This window comes from Nilaparvata lugens, chromosome 6 (genome assembly GCF_014356525.2).
Source record: "Nilaparvata lugens isolate BPH chromosome 6, ASM1435652v1, whole genome shotgun sequence".
NCBI classification, from domain to species: domain Eukaryota; kingdom Metazoa; phylum Arthropoda; class Insecta; order Hemiptera; family Delphacidae; genus Nilaparvata; species Nilaparvata lugens.
The window spans coordinates 61,021,029-61,035,932 of record NC_052509.1 but is presented as its reverse complement, the minus strand read 5'-3'; the positions used below and the strand labels follow the sequence as shown (position 1 = coordinate 61,035,932).

Sequence of the window (14,904 nt, the reverse complement as noted above, 5' to 3'; positions counted from 1 at the left end):
ATTTCCTGTATTGCATTATTAATCTTTCCTGCCTTTGCCATTGTCTTCACGTTCCACGTACATATCCTAAGCTTGGTTCGATATTTAAGCTTTGTATCCTTGGATCCACTCAAAACTGTCCTCCCCCGGAGATCCGATTGGAGGACTTACTCCGGAATTTAATTTAGTGCTGAGCATCGCCATGATTGATGTACTAGGACATATCCATTAAGGATCTTTAATGAGGTGCTGAGTCCGAGTTTCTTCCTCATCTCTACGCCGTTGACTGCCTTCTGCAGTTCATCCGCCTTTGGAGCCCGTTTCCAAACTCCAGGGCAAAGGGGTGCCCTCTCTGTTAGCTCATCCGCCCGAAGCCGTTGGCCAACAGAGTTGCTAGTTTTGGAAAGTACTAACGATCCAAATCTTTGGAACTCAAATCCTTCAAGAATTTTGTTGTATCCACAAATTATCGTGCTAGATCAAATAAATTGATAGGATAATTATTGTGATACAATGTTCTCGAAAATGAGGTAGAGCCCTATCTATAGCAGGCTAAGATTAAAGCGAAGCTACTACGTACTGACTACTAACAAAAGTATAAAGGTACTCTTGGCTTGCTGAAGATGGGGCCCAGCTGCATGTCATGCTTCTGCCAGGGGACCTCGTTTATTCAATGAGCTTCCTCTTTCAATTTCAGGCATTCCAAATTTCAATAAGTTTAAAAATTGTTTAAAAACTTTTATCAATCTGAGACAAGATTGATTCATTCCCTGTCAGTATTTCGATTCATTTCCTATTAGCTGTTTTGTTTTATATTTACTATCATTTTCATCTTATCATGTTTGTTTTTGGTTAATTTTGTTTTCAAAGTAATTAATGCAAGTTATTATGAGTTCTATGATGTACTGGGTACTATTTTGAATATTATTCTCATTGGAGCATATTTGTGTACATATTTTTCCATTATATTTCCGGTTTGTCTGTATTTGAATTTAATGTATATATAAATTTGCAAAGTATAAATAAGGACTCCTAGAGGAATAATTTCATTCTGTTTTGTAACTGGAAAATCTTTGTGTTTATATAATTTTTGTTTTCTTATCAATTTGGATTTCTTATTTTTTATTCTTATTTTGTATGATTAAAACTTTATTTATTTAGTAACTGCATCAATAAATTACGTAATCTAGTTAATTATAGTTTGAAAATTGTATTTATTTATTTATCTTTCACACTTTGATGATGATGATTTATATTATTTTGTTCATTTATTATTTCTATGTAATAAGGTGATTGCTCTTACGACTCATCCCTCAGCACAAGCTTATGCTTAAATAGGGATGGACCGTTTTTCATTGATTTGTATAAGTTTATTAGTACAAGATTTTGCAGTATTGTATATTATTATTTTGTTTGATATGATTGGTTAATAAAATTTATTATTTATTTATTTATTTTATTTAGTGCACACGAAACACGTCCAGGCTCAACAAGTGAGTTGTGGAAGTTCTATTGTGGGGAGAGAGCCAAGAGAGTTATCAAGCTTGGCAATCCAACAATTGGATGAAAACCTTACAAGAAATGTTGGAAGTTGTTCTTATCCGAATCCAAATCAAATTGATTGCCAAATCAGAGCAATTCATTCACAAAAATGAGGAACATAATTTAGAGTTTCATACATTGAGAAGTTCACAAATCAAATTACGAAAGCTTTCATCAAAACTTACAATGATATAATAAGTATCAGCGTTGCTGCTAAAACAAAGTTAGAGTGCATTCAGTAATCAGTCAAATAGAAAAAAGTAGAAAAAATAGGTTTTCCTCCACCCACTGTCTAAAGTACTAACTTTACTCCCTGAAACATGATACTAAAATGTCTCTTTTTCGCTCTCGGTAGTGAAAAACAGAAAAACTCCCTAGGGAGGAAAAGTGACTCCATTTAAATAACATTGGAAGCATCTCTATTTTAAAAACCTACATGGTAATAGGTTTGTAGGTCTAGGCTCAGATTAGAAAGCATAATAGAGGTGTCTGTCATTGAGTCAACTGAATTCAATACCACAACCAGAAATTTGATCAACTCATGAAATATTATTATGTTTGTATGATATTATATTCTTAATATTAGTAGACGATAAAAATTTATACAATTTTTAAAATATTTTATTCTATTCAAAATACCAGCCAACAAATATTTTTGATCTGCAATTCAAATCTAAACCGCGTGATCTCGAGACAGCCATTTTTAGTTTGTGCCCAGCTGATATAATTGTTACAACTTTTGCCGATAGATAGCGCAATCGGCAGTGCCAATCAGACGACCGGTTTTTAGGTTTTAGATTTAAGGTTATGTTGTGAGGAAACATTGTCACCAATACGTAAGTTATTAGAATGATTTTATTTGCAGTTTCTATAAAAAAATGTAGATGGAGGAAAAATGTTGTGTACATCACGAGCGAAAATACTTTTTCTCCCTCAGGAAAATTGTTGCCCTCGGCTTCGCCTCGGGCTTCAAACTTTTTCCCACAGCGAGAAAAAGTCGTACTTTTCACTCTAGATATACAAATAGCTATTTCAATGAAAAGACTAAAAAATTATCTGAAAAATATGTGGTTTTTGAAACTTTCTTAGTTTTTTATTAATATATAATTATAATTATCACAATATCAAATTCAGAACTACACAGAAAGGATAGAAAAAAAAAAAAAAAAAAGTATGTGTTGATTTGTTATGTGATTCATTGCACTAACCTTGCCATCAGACTTCCTGTAGGCGTCATGTATCCTCCAGACGAGCTCCGGGCCCGCAGTAGCCGTTACCTTGCCAACTTCGTAATACTGCACAATCGGATTGTTATCGAGGACGTTCTGCGAGTTCTGACTGCCCCCGCCCACCCCTACGCGGCTCTTCAGTGTCGAAAACATGGCCGTCGCTGGCATCCCCACTCCTCACCGACCCCTCTTGAAGGCCCCCTGACGGCCCCCTCACGCGCTGACTCCGACCAGGGCAAGCACACACGGCCAGGTAGGAGCTACCCACAACTCACTCGCCATCTGCAACAAAAAAAGGGTCACAGTTGAGATTTGAACAGGAAGATGTAAGATCACAGTTTGAACATGGGGAAACTCAAGTATATAGCAGTAGTATATTCATCTTCTATATACTATTTTTGGGGAAAACTCACTATCTGCAAAAAAAGTGTTATATGGTTTTGAGATTTGAACAGAAAGATGTGGGATTAAAGTTCAAATATGGGGAAACTAGCCATCTGCAAAAAATAGTCACAGTTGAGATTTGAACAGAAAAATAGAATAGAATAGAATGTTTCCTTATTTGTTGACTTGGTGAAGCTTGGACAGTAATGTCCACGTCCACTGTATAACTAACTACTATCATAGAGGAATAATAGCGTAAGTAGATATCCCATGGAATAGGGCGTTTATGTCGCAACTTTTACTGTTATCTCAAGCCGATTACTGTCAATTATTGCCGATTTTTATTGTTTTGAACAGGTAAGAGTGTATGAACGGCACAATATGAGAGACTATCAGCGTCATAAAGCTTCACGGGAAAGAACTATGTGGACAATCGGCTTGAGATAACAGTAAAAGTTGCGATATAAACGCCCCATACCATGGGATATCTACTTATGCTATTGTTTCTCTATGCTACTATTTTCTGAAAATGTGTAATATCAGCTCCAGAGGAAGAAGAGTGATAAAACAACAGATTTAAAGGTGGATTTTTGAAAGCTTTAGTTGAACTTCATATTATAAAACCGGAAACTGTTAAGCTAGCTTTATGTGGTTCAGATTTCTGTATATGATACTTGCAGTGCAGTAGAGATTCACGTAGCAGTAGAGAAAGGGAATGTGTGTGTGTGTGTGTGTGTGAGAGAGAGAGAGAGAGAGATATATATATATATATATAGAGGGAGAGAGAGTGAGAGATAAATATAAAGAAAATAAAAATCTTAAAACCCTTTTTGAAATATTTTATCACTACATGTTTCGGACATTTATGCCATTTTCAAGTGATATGAAGTAAAGAATTCTAAAACAAAATTTGATAGATAATGTAAAATATTAAATCTGGGCAGATAAAAAGCCCTAACAGAAACAGTAATAGGTCTGAAAATAAAGTAACTGGCTAATATCGCCAAATAGATAATAACTAAGATTAGATAGCATCAGCTTGTTCTGGCTAAATGGTACAAGAACCTAAAAAGGATTTGAAGGAAGTTTATTGCTCATAAATAGATTATTATATAAAATATTTGAAGATTGAGGTTATGTACATGTATTCACGGATCGGTGACCTAGAGATCGATCAAACCGAGGAACGTAGAATCTGACCAAAACCCCTTGGCAGAGCTTTATTGCAATCAGACGGTGTGCAATGTGAAAAAACACCTGTCCACGTGGCTAATTATTAGGTAGCATGGAATTAATATTAATGTATAGAATATTAACTAGCATGTAAAGAGCATAAATAAAAAACCAAATAAAAATAATTTAATGTATTCAGGAAATAAGAGTTACCAGGCGCATGAATACCGAATAAAATTTGCATGCACCAATAGTAAAACGGCAGTTAATAGGCGGCAACTGTAGGCCAATTCAAAAATATTTCTATATATTTATATAAATGTACTAGATTTTGTGTTAAAACTTTGTATAGTCTATGTTATCGATATGGCTCGAATGCAAAGAAATTATTAATCATACAATCTAAGCAATATTTTGGCATTTTTTTGTAAGATCTATTTGAACCTAAATGGCGGAGGACTAAGATATTTAAATTTTATGCTAATTTGAAAGTCGGAAAGAGGATCTGTAAAACTTGAAAAAGAAGAACCAGCACTCGCCAGCCAAATGCCACCATAAGAGGACCCCAAATATTTTTAGAGCGTAGTACCTTGCTAATGATTTGTAAAAGTTAAAGTTAAAGTAAATTATTAAATTTCTTAAAAGACTTCGTGATGCTATTGTGAAGCAGAAGTCATTTTCATTTTGAATTAAACTTATAACCCCTTGGAGGAGACGATTCCGGCTACCATATTCCCGGACCACATGGAGTTGGATCGACATCGGCGGCTTACAAGAAGATTTTCGACACGTGAGTGATAAATTTGAATTAGTGATGGGCGCCCTAGTGCTTCGAATTAATCTGATGATCAAAGCTAGCTCGCCGAAAGGGTTTTTATTATAAATTAAGAAATTAATAAGAGTAATACTTGCGCAAGTAAAATTAGTATAAAGGTATTTCATTGAAAGAAAAATATAGATCAATATTTCAGAAATTTCTATTAAATCAAAGAAGTACAAAATCTAGGCTATTAAAACATATGCATATGATATTTAATTTTTGCAATACAATTTGCGATAATTTATTATAGCTCTAATTCACTAGATGAATGGCTCTACTTATTCCGTCAGGTGCCGAATCTTGCACCCTGAGATAAAAATATATTCGATACAAAGAAATCTACTAAGTACTAGAGATTTTAATATATATATATTTGGATTATTAGTGGCTAATTTATCAAGCTGATCTTAAAGCACATATTTTTAATTGAATTGTCCAAGTCGACAAGTATTAGCAAGCGCATATCGCAACTACATGCAAAAGAATGCATATGATTTTAAGATAAAGGCACATGGTAATGCTTCGTGCCATAAATCTAGAGTATAAAATTTAGCCTGTGATATTTTACTGATTTCAATTATTGTTCTATTTTTATATTATATTTTTTTTTTTATCGCTCTTTATATATTTTTTGCCTCAATCTATTTTTTTTGCATTATTTGTTTTAATATATGTATGAACGTTCATGGTGTGCAATTTATTTTTTATTCCTCAACACTATAGTTTAAGTATCATTTATATATATATTTATTATTTATTGAATTACAAGAGTTATAGGAGAAGCCCATATCTAGGCCTATCAAGATTTTTTAAGACTGAATACTATTAGAAAACCACGACCTAATTATATCAAATCTCATGCTTTACCGACTGATGCCAAGCAGGAGGCTAATCGTTATTTAAATATAAAGAATAACGTGACAATAACAAACATGATTTTAGCATTTATAGAAAACCCACACATACAGATTGTATAATTGCTAGAGATTCAAATCATCCTTGACAAAAAAAATTTCAACTTTCAATATTAATAATATACAGGCTAATAAATATTCCCATGTCAAAAGATAATTACATAAAAGAGAAGAAAATAATAAAATAAATGGCAATAACAAATGGATATGATACCAAAACTATTGATAGAATGATTTACAAACAAAAAGGAAAATTAAAACAGAATAGTACTCAAAAGAATCAAGGAAATGTAGGAAATAAAGAATATATTTGTGTTCCATATAACACAATATTTAATAAAGCTATAAGGAAAACCTTTACAAAAAATAAATTCATTCTAGGTTATAGGACAACAAATAATGCATTCGAACTGATAAAAAAGAAATCAAATTTAAATGTACAGCAAGATAAGTTTAAAAAATCAGGAATCTATGAACTTAAATGTAGTGATTGCGACAAATTGTATATCGGGCAAACGGGTAGAAATTTCCATATCAGGTTTCGAGAACATATCCAAGCACTAAAATCTAAAAATTATACACAAAAGTCGGCATTTGCTGAACACTTGATAGATTCAGGCCATAATTTTACAGATATAAATCCCAATATGAAAATACTTAATTATGGTAATAAAAGTCAAAAACTGAATGTCAAAGAAGAATTCCATATTTATAAGGCAGTAAAATTAAACAGAGATAAAATAATAAACTTAATACAATTAGACACCAATAACCCCATTTTTAATAGAATCATGCGAATTTAAACCCAAAATTTACAGTCCTAGTTCATAAAAACATATGAATACACTAACATATATGTTCAAGATAAGAATCTTCCAGTAGTATTGATTTTATTTACTTCATATCACTTGAAAATGACATCAATGTCCGAAACATGTTGTGATAAAACATTTCAAAAAAAGGGTACTGAGGTTTTTATTTTCTTTATATTCATATTACAAGTAGCCCTATACAGAAAAGAGAGTGAGAGAGTATAGTGAGATTCATATTATGAAGTCAGAGTTATATAACTAAATGATATGAGCAAAATTCATATCAACACCGCCTTCCACAGTAGATGAAGGCATGATTTCAATTAATTGTTGATTCTTGTCAATAATATTCAAATATATTATTTGAATTGTCAAGAGTACATACTATTCCAATATACAATAATGAATTTTCACAATTGGGATGCACTAGGCCAATTTTGATAGTTCATTGGATTTCTACATTCATCCTAAAAACAATATGGCAACGTTGGGATCTGGAAAAAGATAGAGCTATCTGATTTGTAGAATGGAAGAAAAGGATAGCGAATCATTGTTCATGAGGTGCTTACTTTGCCTCATCATCACTCTTTCGTAGGGATTCATCAGGGATATTTTATGAATGAGATTATATTTCTCTCAATATTCTTTAATTTCTCTCATTAAACAAACGTTATGATTCTATGTGATATACGATGGAACATTGACCACAAATCAAGTTTACTGTCAATATCACGTAAGAGAATAACCTTCTTTATCTTTCCATCAATTCGACGAAAACTGTTGTTAATTCGTTGAAACAAGGAATGACCCAGTTACAAACAGAGACAGAGTAGAGTTGCAACAGAGAGAACGAGCGAGAGAGAAGAGATTGGGGGATCCAATTCATTTTCTGCTAATGGTGACGATTAATTAGGACTTGTTCAAGTCGCAAGGAGACAAAGATTCGCTGGAAATCGTTCTGTGCTTTCAATCAAGGAGAGTGCGTTTTTTCTGTTTTACCGTCTCTTTCTCTCTCTCTCTCTCTCTCTCTCTCTCTCTCTCTCTCTCTCTCTCTGGACACAAAGCCGCGTTGAATCAAGACCGAATTAAGTCATCTCTCAAGTTGGTCCAGACAGGATGTGAGTTGAGTACAGCAGCTATTTTTGGAGCCGGAACAGCTCTTTCTTTTCCGCCCTTGTACAATGCTATAAAATTCCGCCCCCACAACTCATCAATTTGTACTAGCAAGGGAAACTTTTCAATAATCTCCATTAAATTCCAACTTTCTCATAGAATTAGTTCTCAAGAATTTGATGATGGATAGTTTCGTGAGATCATAAAGATGATTATGATGTTGGAAATTTGATTGTCGAATAAGCAATTTTGAAAATTTCAAATAATTAGTTATGAAACTCTCTGCTTCCATAGTTTTCCTCTGAGTTACAACTTATCATCAACATTGGATGAAAAGTACCCTTCCAATATGTATTTAATCCTACGCTCATCTATTATTATTACTATCAAACTTCAACAAATTGTAATGGTGTTCAACGAAAATTCCAATTCAACTACTATAAACTCAATCAACTTGAAAGAACTCACTCTCCACTCACAGACTCAAGTCTTTGTGGAGATTATTCTCTGTTTAATGTTTAAACGAATTTCATAAATTTGTATTTGTTTCTGTTAATAGAAAGCTATTTGATTTTTTTTGAACTGAGTGGAACAGTTTCAGTAGTTTGGTTATCATACATTCAACATTTTACGTTATAATAATTCAGTATCAGTATCAGTAGTTTTCTGCTCGTAAGCAGGTCCTTCTATATGGCAGCAGCCCTCCACTCTCTTCTATTCTCTGCCAGTCGCTTCGTTGCATAGTAGCTCATCCCCTCATCCCCTCCTTGCTGTCGTCCAACATTTTCTATCTTCTTCTCCCTCTTCCTCTTCTTCCCTGAATGGTCCCCTCCATGGCATCCACCAACAAGCATTGTTGTCTCATCCAATGTCCCAGCCATCTCCTCTTTCTTCCCTTTATCACATCCAGCAGACTCCTTCTTTCCCCAACCCTCCTCAACACCTCCTCGTTTGTAACTTTATCCCTCCAACTGATCCCCTCCATCCTTCTCCATATCCACATTTCCAATGCCTCAAGCCTCCTCTTATTCTCCTTTCTCAGCGTCCAAGTTTCTGCACCATACAGTGCCACACTCCAAACATAGCACTTTATTAGCCTTTTCCTTATTGTCTTGTCCAGTTGACTACAAAATTTCTCTTTTTCTTATTGAATGCTGTTTTTGCCATAGCAATTCTTAGTTTGATTTCTTTGTTGCATTTCATATCCTCTTCCATTATGCTTCCTAAATACTTGAAAGATGATACCTGTTCCAACTGTTCACCCTCCAGTACAGCATAATAATCATTATAATAATTATCCTACATCAAACTTTATTTCAGCTCAAATGAACTATGAGAAACTGACAAAATATTTCACATTTCACCTCAATATGGGAAATTTCCATAACATCTCTGCTCATAGTGTCAATCTATGAGCAGAGATGTGATGAAATGTTCCCATATTAAGGTGAAATATGAAATATTGTGTCATAGATTGACACTACGAGCAGAGATGTTATGAAATTTTCCTATATTAGAGCGAAATGTGAAATATTTTGTCAGTTCCTCATAGTTCATTTGAGCCGAAATAAAGTTTCAATGTACTTGAATCATTATCATCAGTCTAACAAACCGAAAAATAACAAGGATGATGATGCGTTCAGTGTATTGAGACTTTAGTTCCCCTCATTTTATAAATTATGTAGAACTGATCACTATACTTTCATTCTACCTTAATCAAGCATTAATCTATATTCATTAGCATTTGAATAAATTCAGTTTCCCTCATATAAATCAAGTAGAACTGATCAATGGTAGAACTGATTTTGGTAGAGAGTTAGTGGAGAGGATATTTTTAATATTCTTTCCGAAGAATGGACATTGATATGTCCAAAGCTCAACCAATTTATGTAGATGCATAACGATATCATTATTATATATAGTTATTATATTTCAAATTGCTTTTTCATATCATATTGTAACATATTTAAATCTGGGTAGATGAAAAGCCCTAACAGAAATAGTAATAGGTCTAAAAATAAAGTAATTGGCTAATATCGCCAAGCAGATAATAACAAGATTAGATAGCATCAGCTTGTTCTGGCTAAATGGTACAAGAACTTAAAAAGGATTTGAAGGAAGTTTACTACTCATAAATAGATTATTTATAAAATATTTGAAGATTGAGGTTATATAGATGTATTCACGGATCGGTGACCTAGAGATCGATCAAACCGAAGAACGTAGAATCTGACCAAACCCCTGGCAGAGCTTTATTGCATTCGGATGGTGTGCAATGTGAAAAAACACCCGTCCACGTGGCTAATTATTAGGTAGCATGGAATTAATATAATATATAGAATATTAACTAGCATGCAAAGAGCATAAATAAAAAACCAAATAAAAATAATTTAATGTATTCAGGAAATAAGAGTTACCAGGCGCATGAATACCTTAAAATTTGCATGCACCAATAGTAAAACGGCAGTTAATAGGCGGCAACTGTAGGCCAATTCAAAAATATTTATATATATTTATATAAATGTACTAGATTTTGTGTAAAAATTTGTGTAATCTATGTTATCAATATGGCTCGAATGCAAAGAAATTATTAATCATATAATCTAAGCAATATTTTGGCATTTTTTGTAAGATCTATTTGAATTTAATGGCGGAGGATTGAGATATTTAATTTTATGCTAATTTGAAAGTCGGAAAGAGGATCTGTAAAACTTGAGAAGGAAGAACCAGCACTCGCCAGCCAGATGCCACCATAAGAGGACCCCAAATATTTTAGAGCGAAGTACCTTATAATAATTTTGTAAAAATTAAAGTTAAAGTAAATTATTAAATTTCTTAAAAGACTTCGTGATGCTATTGTGAAGCAGAAGTCATTTTTCATTTTAATTAATTTATAACCCCTGGAGGAGACGATTCCGGCTACCATATTCCCGGACCACATGGAGTTGGATCGACATCGGCGGCTTACAAGAAGATTTTCGACACGTGAGTGATTAAATTTGAATTAGTGATGGGCGCCCTAGTGCTTCGAATTAATCTGATGATCAAAGCTAGCTCGCCGAAAGGGTTATTATAATTGAGAAATTAATAAGAGTAATACTTGCGCAAGTAAAAATTAGTATTAAGGTATTTAATTGAAAGAAAAAATATAGATCAATATTTTAGAAATTTCTATTTAATCAAAGAAGTACGAAATCTAGGCTATCAAACGTATGCATATATATTTAATTTTTTGCAATACAATTTGCGATAATTTATCATAGTTCTAATTCACTAGATGAATGGCTCTACCTATTCCGTCAGGTGCCGAATCTTGCACCCTGAGATAAAAATATATATTCGATACAAATAAATCTACTAAATACTAGAGATTTTAATATATAATATATTTGGATTATTAGTGGCTAATTTATCAAGCTGATCTTAGAGCACATATTTTTGATTGAATTATCCAAGCCGACAAGTATTAGCAAGTACATGTCACAGCTACATGCAAAAGAATGCATATGATTTCAAGATAAAGGCACATGGTAATGATTCGTGCCATAAATCTAGAATATAAAGTTAGCCTGTGATATTTTTATTGATTTCAAATATTGTTCTATTTTTTATATTATATTTTTTATCGCTCTATATATATTTTTGCCTCGATGATCTTTGCATTATTTGTGTAATATAGTGTGAAATTTCATGGTGTGCAATTTATTTTTATTCCTCAACACTATAGTATAAGTATCATTTATATATATATTTATTATTTATTGAATTACAAGAGTTATAGGAGAAGCCCATATCTAGGCCTATCAAGATTTTTTAAGACTGAATACTATTAGAAAACCACGACCTAATTATATTAAATCTCATGCTTTACCGACTGATGCCAAGCAGGAGGCTAATCGTTATTTAATATAAAGAATAACGTGACAGAAAGACATGTCGTACCAACGTGGACTGATGATGAGAGCCAAGCTCATTGAATAATTATTTGAAATTAGGTCAATAACCATATTGAAAATTATAGATAACTTATACGAGTTGTGAGGAAAACTGGCGAAGGAAAATTTGTATTACTTTTTGGGGAAACAAGAGCTTTAAATAGAGAGAAATTATATGTTTTAAGAAATTTTATATTATTAGTACTGTGAAAAATTACATGTTTATAGAGAGAGATTATATTTTATAAGCCTAAACTGCTATTACTTTCTAGTCAAATATATTAGGTGTTTAAGCCGGTTGGAATAAGTCGCAGCCTGTAAACTAGCCAAGAATAAATCAACAAAACATGGGGGCGCTAGAGCATTGTAAAAAACTTAAGTATAAATACCTTGTTAAGAGTATCCAAACACTTTACACATCACTGTTCACTGTAAGTCCCGGTTGTGTCTCTTTTTTAAGCATTTCCGCTTATCATTTTTATCACTGTTTAATTAGCATTTATCATTTTGACATAATGAATCACACTCCCGCAAACTCTGAAGTTTCATATATGTACGGCGGTTGCACAGATCCCACTTTGTCGACTCCGAGCACATCAAACCCCACCACGGTAGATGCCAATACGCCACGAGAAAGGGAACCAGGAAGCGTCGGGTCGATAGTTTTCGATCCACCAGGTCTGCAACCTCTATCCTCCACTCGAATCGACGCCGCTGACACACCATTGAATCAACGGATAGTAGAGATCAACTTTGAAGGGGGCGAGGAGCAGCCTGCAGAACCCGCATCGCCGGAGGCCGAGTCACACCTGAGCAAACAAAGTATATTTTCAATCACAGAGTTAGATCCGCTTCAAAAGGTAATAATGGAACAAACGAGTAGCACTTTCAACATTATGTTACAAAAAACAATGGATAGTATGATGCAGGAGATTAAAAAGGAGATTGCTACAGTAAAAGAGGAAAATAAACAGACAGTGGAACAGGGTATGAAAGAGACCACAGGCGCTATAAAATCAGTAGAACAACGGTTGGATAATATTGAAACTAAAGTAGAGAGTCATAGGGAAGAGTTAAAAGCAATGATAACCCTACAAAAAGAAAGTCAGGATAAAGTTACGGCAGGATTATCGGAAAGGTTAGATACGGTTACATGTGAACTCAATGAAAGGATAGACAACCTAAATACACAAATCACTACACCTATTCAGGATATAACAATAACATTAAGGCCGATTGCCACCAAGAAATCCACAAACAAATTACCGTTGCCAATCAAAACTTAACAACTACAGTTGACAAAAATATTAACAATATTAAAGAAATACAAAACAAACAGATTAATATGTCCACAAAAATGAACCAACTGCAAGGTAGCATCAATCAAAACACTGAAACCTGTAAAGCTTTAAATGAACTCTACTAATTCAGAAATCCACTCTGACTCAATTAAATCAAGAAATAAACGCAAATAAAATTACACATAATAGTCAATGGCAGATAACACAGGAAAAAATAATAGCATTGGAAAATCATATTCAACAACAACCTCAAGGAATTCAAACAGACAACCTCAACGTACATAGTATATTACAAGGACTAGGAAAATTTGATAACACTGATCGCCATTTGCAACCTCAACCATTCATTGATCAGATAAAATTAGTACAAACTCTTGCACCTACCTCTTGGAATTTTTGGCGTCTCCGTTTGACTAATTTATTGATTGGCGAACCCCTGATGTTTTTTCGGAGTAGAGCCCATGAATTTACATCATTGGATGAGTTTGTCGCTGTCTTCCTGGAACAGTATTGGAGCAGAAGTAAACAGTTGGACGTGCTAGCGGACATCATATCATGCGATTTCAACCCTAACTTAGACGGTGCATGTACCACTTTCGTCACTGCCATACAGTTTAAAAATTCTCAACTGAGCGAGCCCATTAAGGAATCGGCATTAGCAAGTATTATTTTAAAGAAGCTACCGTATCAAGTTAGAATGGCACTCGCCACACAACCCATTACTGATTGTAAGCAGCTGATTAATCATTTATATGGCATACAGTCTGCAATGGCAATATCAACCCACCGCTCAGACCAGAGATACGCATCAAATCAGCATAATTCAAAATTTAATCCGCATAACAGCCAAAATTATGAACCGGTATCATATGATCGCTACCGATCTGCTCCCCAATTTGAACGCCGCTATGAGCACAGGCAAAATGGTAATTGGAATAATGAAAAATTTCAAAATCGTACAACCAACCACTATGCCCAGCAGAGCAATCGTAGGAATCACTATGATGGCCGTGATCGATTAAACTCACATAATAATAATACACAAAACAGTTACAACAGAAATTATAAACCACCACCTCAACAAGTAAGTACAAACTATACACTAGCACATGCAATAGGTTTGAATCAACAAAAAACCGGAACCCACACCCAACGACCCGCCACCAGACATACAGAAAACTACAGCTAATAAACCATGACTATATGATACCCCCGATACAGCAAGCACAAACTCAAGTGAAACAAACCAAGAAAAACAGGATATCTCAACATCATACACCACATTCAGAAATGATTACCGAGACTTTGTTAGAAGAAACGGAAAAAGAAAGCAGGCTACCGGATATACAAATGCAAGCGTATATCGATATAGAAATATATGGAATGAAGGTTCAAGCATTAGTAGATAGTGGTTCACAATGTAGCCTCATACAAACAGACTTATTCCAACGTCTGAAAGAAAAAACAAAATTAGCTACTCTACCGTTAACCAACGTATATGTATCAGGTATCAGTCCAGGACGGCGAATACATATAACTACTCAATGTTTACTGGAATAAATCTTCACAACAACGATCGCATATACATTTCTTGTATTACCTGTTTCCGGCCGCACATAATAGGTACAGATTTTCTACAACACTTCCAGGCCTTTTAAATTTCCAAACCTCGAAATTTCATGCATTTACCGAAACCGAAGCA

The 14,904-nt window shown here is 33.9% G+C and overlaps 1 protein-coding gene across 1 annotated transcript in view; it reads right to left on the bottom strand.

Moving 5' to 3' along the window:
- LOC111060257 (SCY1-like protein 2) overlaps nt 1–14,904 on the bottom strand; it is a 385,358-nt gene that overhangs the window by 260,912 nt on the left and 109,542 nt on the right. Inside the window, exon 2 of the mRNA XM_039431498.1 lies at nt 2,730–3,032. Coding sequence (XP_039287432.1) covers nt 2,730–2,918 — 189 coding nt within the window. The 5' untranslated portion in view covers nt 2,919–3,032. The remainder of the gene's footprint in view (nt 1–2,729; nt 3,033–14,904) is intronic.